We start from the raw sequence: 6,000 nt of genomic DNA on the forward strand, positions 1-6,000 counted from the left end.
GGATGCATGGAAAAATTCTTAAATAATATTTGCTTTTTGTTTTCCTGTACTCTGTAGAGGTAAGACTGGGTTTGCCATTGCCATCAACCTGATGTACGGCATGGCCTCACTGTCCAGCACTTTCGCCCTGCTGCTTGTAACTGAGTCCTCCATCAAGTCGAAGCACATACAGCAGGTCAGCGGCGTCTACCTGTCCAACTTCTGGTTCTCTGCCCTGCTGTGGGACCTGGTCAACTTCCTGCTGCCATGCCTCCTCATGTTGGTCAGTGTGAAATCCAGCCCCTGTTCACAGAAGAAACACACTGGGACCAATAATTTTGTTTAAAGTGTGGTTCAAATTGTTTTGCCTAATCTTATAATAAGAAGACATTTCATCTGTTTTATTTTTTATCCCAGGTTGTATTCCAAGCATTTGGAGTTGAAGCTTTTGTGGCGGATCACCACCTCGTCGACGTTTTCCTGATTCTCCTCCTGTACGGCTGGGCCATTGTGCCTCTGATGTATCTACTCAGCTTCCTCTTCTCCACTGCTGCCACCGCCTACACACGCCTCACTATCTTCAATGTGATCTCTGGGACTGCCACGTTTCTGGCCGTCACTATCATGACCGTCCCAGGTGAGAGATGGACACAAAAGTCACAAATACATCCCATATCCAACTGAAAAAATGTAAACTTTCAACCCTGAAAGTTTGCTGTATTTGCATGAAAAGTCAGTCAGTCAGTCATTTTCTACTGCTTATTCCATAGTGGGTCACGGGGGAGCTGGTGCCTATCTCCAGCAGTCTATGGGTGAGAGGCGGGGTACACCCTGGAGAGGTCGCCAGTCCATCGCTGGGCAACACACAAACAACCACACACACACTCATTCATACACCTAAGGGCAATTTAGAGTGACCAATTAACCTAACAGGAATGTCTTCGGACTGTGGGAGGAAGCCGGAGTACCCAGTGAGAACCCACGCATGCACGGGGAGAACATGCAAACTCCATGCCGGGAATTGAACCCAGGACCTTCTTGCTGCAAGGCAACAGTGCTACCAACTGCGCCACCGTGCAGCCCCGTCCATGAAAAGTATTACCACCAAAACAAAAACAAAAAAACATGCAATGAATAAATTGTGTCCAACTGTCTATAATGGAGCATGCGAATACATTGCCTAGCACTTTTTTTTGGATTTTGTTACAATAACAAACTTTAAGGTATTTTATCAAGACTTTTAACGGCAGACAAACACAAGGTAGAGCATAATTATAAATTATGAACACTGCACATCACTAGACATATTTCCTGTAGAGAAACATGGTGGTGGCAGCATCATGCTAATAATCCTAATAATAATAATCCTAAAGATACAGTCAGAGCTACAACATGGAATAGTTTACATCAAAGCATATTAATGTGTTAGAATGGCCCAGTCAAAGCCCAGACCTAAATCTAATGACTTGGCCTGATTTATTTTGCAAGGAAGAATGGTAAAAAAAAATCCATCTGTAAATGTACAAATCTGTTGGCTTTATACACGGGAGTGGGATTTTCTGAATTCCCAGTAGGAAATTTAACAAGAATGGCCCCTTAAATCAGAAGCTTGTATTGCCAATAGTAAATCCCACCACATTGATTAGTGAATCCAATGGTTTTCCAGTCCATCAGGGAGTGATGTCATTCCCAGCTCTGAGCTTTGTCTTCAGAGACTAAATAAATGCAACAATAACCTCTAAGAATTGCAGCTGAAATTGCTATGAATGACTAACGGTGACTAAATACAAATGCATGCCACACTTGTAAAAAGCATGACGCATTTTCTGTCCACTATTTTGTGTTTAAAAATACATTAAAATTAGAGATTTTTATCAAGACAATATACATAGTTTATAAGGTATGAATACTTTAGGAACAAAATGCACTAGGATGAAGTATAATGTAGTCAAATTGCATGAATTAACTTTTCTCTTCCTGTCTCTGTTGCCAAATACAATGTTCTTTGTTATTGTGTGGGAAGACATCGGGGGATAATGTTCAGAGTTAGCTCTTGGTTAGTTAAAGTGGGATGTGTGAAGCTTCTAGTTGTGGAAAGGTAACAACCTGCAGGTGTGATTTCAACTGTATGAGGGAAGGTGTCTGTGTTTGCAAAAATCATTGAGTTTACCATAAAAAATAGTGAAAGGGAACAAGAACATTTTATAAAGTCCAAAAAAGTGCTCACCATTTCTTTTTACTGTCATTCTTCATTTTTCCTTGCAGAGTTAAACCTGGTAAACCTGTCGCATGTATTGGATAAGGTGTTCCTGATCTTCCCAAACTACTGCCTGGGCATGTCATTCAGCCAGTTCTACCAGAACTACGAATTCATAAAGTTTTGCACCTCAGGTCCCATCAGCGAAACAATCTGCAAATACTTAAGTAAGTTCTGTCTCAACAGAGCTGAAGATGATAAAAGAAAAGATTATGAAAATAATGTATTTAACTGTTTCTATGTTTCCAGACATCACATACCAGACAAACTACTTCTCCATGTCAGAGCCTGGTGTGGGTCGCTTCCTGGTGTCCCTCTCGGTGCAGGGTGTCATCTTCAATGCTCTGCTGTTTGTCATTGAGCTGCAGTGTGTCCGCACTGTCTGCAGACTCTTCACCTCTCTTGGCGGAAAACACAAACAGGTGGAGTCCACTAAATTGTTCATTTTGACAGTTTTCTTAACTAGAATGTCTTAAAACTGCAGGTTGTGCTTAAACATTATTTTATGAGGTCATCGTATTCAAGCTAATGCACTGAAAGAAAACAATCTAACAGGACCAAATGGCTGCAGTTGGTTATTTTTGTTAGATTTGTCAAACCTGTAGCCTACAAAGACGATGTTGTTAAAGTTAAATCTACATTTGATTATTCCTCTGATTATGAATTAATATGTCATATCTTATCAAAATCATTCTAAAGAGTACATACTTTATTCTTTTTTTGAGGATTCAATTTTTATTTAAAATTAACAGCATGTTTGAAACTTCCAATATAACTGTAATAGTTAAAAATGATTTAAAATAAAGGATTACCAGGAGAAAACTTGCTCACCCATCCAAATGATTGAATTCAGAAGCTCTAGTCTCCTTCATTGTCATAGGTGTGTAAAATCCAGCAGCTAGGCTTGCAGACTGCCACTAAAAACAGTTTCACTCTGAAGGAGTCGGCATGGTACCGTGATACGATGCCGCCTGTGTAATAACTTTAGTTGTGAAATATCCTCAATACTTTTTACAGTTGGTATTATAATGAAGCAGAAGCAATTGGGGGGTTGTTAGGCCATGTATCTGGAAGAATCTTCAGAAAATTTATTTATATAGTCAGAAATGAATGAAGGAACACATTCCTAAATGTGTGGAAAGCCCAGAAGAGTTGAAGCTGTTATATCTGCAAAGGATGAGCTGAGAATGGATAAAACACTATGACCTAACAAAGCTTAAACAATGATGTTTTGGCAATAATATAAATATAATGACAAAGTTAAAGAAAGTAGTTTAAATTAGCTACATCTAAGTTAAGTTGGTTTTTATAGTGTTTTGTGTTGTTTTTTATTTAGTTTTGTAAGTAATGTTGGTATTAAATTTAAGAAAATGTGATTTGAGACTCAAATTAAAATAGAAAAAACCCCCACTATTTTGTCTTTTTATCTCATACATTTCTCGGGCCTCAGATGCCTCTGTTAGATGATGCGGCGTTCCTTCCAGAGGACCGGGATGTAGCTGAAGAGAGGAAGCGGGTCCTGGAGTGCCAGCCAGTGGTGGAGTCCATGGTTGGCAGCCCCCTCATACTGCATGAACTCAGCAAGGTGAGTTTGCACAGCTGCCTTGATGTAAGCGTGCGTGTGTGCCGTGTTGAAAATGCAACACAGAATCATGATATCTGTCCTGCTCAGATTTATAGCAGCGGGGAGAACCTTCTGGCTGTGGACAGGCTGTCTCTCGCTGTGGGGAAGGCTGAGTGTTTTGGCCTCCTGGGCTTTAACGGAGCAGGAAAGACCACAACGTTTAAGATGCTGACCGGTGATGAGAGTGTTACATCTGGAGACGCCTACATAGATGGCTACAGCATCCTGAGGGACATTAAGAAGGCAAGACAGAGAAAGGGAAACTATTTCAGTGAAGGAACTATTTGACAAAATGCTGAAATTTGACATGAACTTGTATCTCTTGGTTCCAGGTGCAGCAGCGCATAGGTTACTGTCCTCAGTTTGATGCTGTGCTGGACCACATGACAGGAAGAGAGACGCTGAGCATGTACGCCAGGCTCAGAGGAATCCCAGAGAAGTATGTAGCTGGCTGTGTGGAAAACGTCCTGAGATCACTGCTGCTGGAGCCTCATGCTGATAAACTGACCCGCAGCTACAGGTGAAAGGAGCTCTGTCCTATACAGATAATAAGAATAAACATCTAGAACATACAGTATTAATTAAGATGTTTAAACTCATGCAGCGGTGGTAATAAGAGGAAGCTAAGTGCGGGAATGGCTTTGATGGGTGGACCTCCGGTCATCTTCCTGGATGAGCCTTCCACAGGGATGGACCCTGTGGCCCGGAGGCTGCTTTGGGATGCAGTTACGCGCATCAGGGAGTCTGGGAAGGCTATAATAATCACTTCTCACAGGTGAGCTCTTCATAAATTCTTTGATGTTAGCTAGGCTAAAATATGTTATTTTCCACATTTTGATCAATTTAAATGGATGTGTTCTCACACTAGAATGGAAGAGTGTGAGGCCCTTTGTAGCAGGCTGGCAGTGATGGTAAATGGTCAGTTCAAGTGCCTCGGGAGTCCCCAACACCTGAAGAGCAAGTTTGGCAGCGGCTACACGCTACTGGCTAAAGTACACAAGGAGGAGGATTTGGAGGAAAGCGACCTGCAGTTTTTTAAAGACTTCATTGAAAGCACTTTCCCAGGTCAGAGGTGTCCAAATAAACAGGACAGCACTGTGTGCTGGGTGTAGTTGAGACCGTTTTCGCTGCAAGCAAACAGATTTCACTTTGAATTTTCTCCCACAACAGGAAGCCAACTCAAAGATGAGCACCAGGGAATGGTTCACTACCATCTGACTGATAAAACACTGACCTGGGCACAGGTACACCAGCTGTTTTTATGGCTAAACAACTGCTAGTTCAATTATATACAGGCACATCTCACAAAATTCAGTATTGTGAAAAAGTTAAATATTTTTGGTCACTCATATCTGAAAGTGAAACATATAGATTATCATTATCATTACACTGAGTGAAATATGTCAGGCCTTTATTTCTTGTAATTTTGATTATTATGGCTACAAATAATGAAAACCTCAAAGTCTTAGAAAATCTGAATATTACAGAAGACCAATAAGGATAAAAGATAAATAGGATACTTGAAACAGAAATGTGAGGCTTCTGAAAAGTATGTTAATTTCTATGCTATCAATACTTGGTCGGTGCTCCTTTTGCATGAATTACTGCATCAATGATTGTGCTTGTGGAAGATGCCAATAACTGTCTCCTGGACATCTGTCAGGCATCAGTCTTCCCTATGACCCAGACTGAGAGACCCTTTAGAGGCTCTGGAAACCTTTGCCAGTGTTTTCAGATAATTATTACATATATATATATATATATATATATATATATATATATATGTATATATATATATATATATACATATATATATATATATATATACACACATACATGTATGTATATATATATATATATATACATACATGTATGTATATATATATATATATATATATATACAGGTCCTTCTCAAAAAATTAGCATATTGTGATAAAGTTCATTATTTTCTATAATGTAATGATGAAAATTTAACATTCATATATTTTAGATTCATTGCACACTAACTGAAATATTTCAGGTCTTTTATTGTCTTAATACGGATGATTTTGGCATACAGCTCATGAAAACCCAAAATTCCTATCTCACAAAATTAGCATATTTCTTCCGACCAATAAAAGAAAAGTGTTTTTAATACAAA

General features: G+C 39.6%; 1 protein-coding gene across 1 annotated transcript in view; it reads left to right on the top strand.

Moving 5' to 3' along the window:
- LOC124864983 (phospholipid-transporting ATPase ABCA3-like) overlaps positions 1 to 6,000 on the top strand; it is a 29,898-nt gene that overhangs the window by 20,556 nt on the left and 3,342 nt on the right. Inside the window, 10 exon segments of the mRNA XM_047359955.1 lie at positions 60 to 262; positions 397 to 616; positions 2,245 to 2,403; positions 2,486 to 2,658; positions 3,687 to 3,821; positions 3,909 to 4,103; positions 4,193 to 4,380; positions 4,465 to 4,635; positions 4,729 to 4,925; positions 5,031 to 5,104. Of these exon segments, the coding sequence (XP_047215911.1) occupies positions 60 to 262; positions 397 to 616; positions 2,245 to 2,403; positions 2,486 to 2,658; positions 3,687 to 3,821; positions 3,909 to 4,103; positions 4,193 to 4,380; positions 4,465 to 4,635; positions 4,729 to 4,925; positions 5,031 to 5,104 (1,715 nt within the window).

Source organism: Girardinichthys multiradiatus, chromosome Y (assembly GCF_021462225.1).
Source record: "Girardinichthys multiradiatus isolate DD_20200921_A chromosome Y, DD_fGirMul_XY1, whole genome shotgun sequence".
Lineage (NCBI taxonomy): Eukaryota > Metazoa > Chordata > Actinopteri > Cyprinodontiformes > Goodeidae > Girardinichthys > Girardinichthys multiradiatus.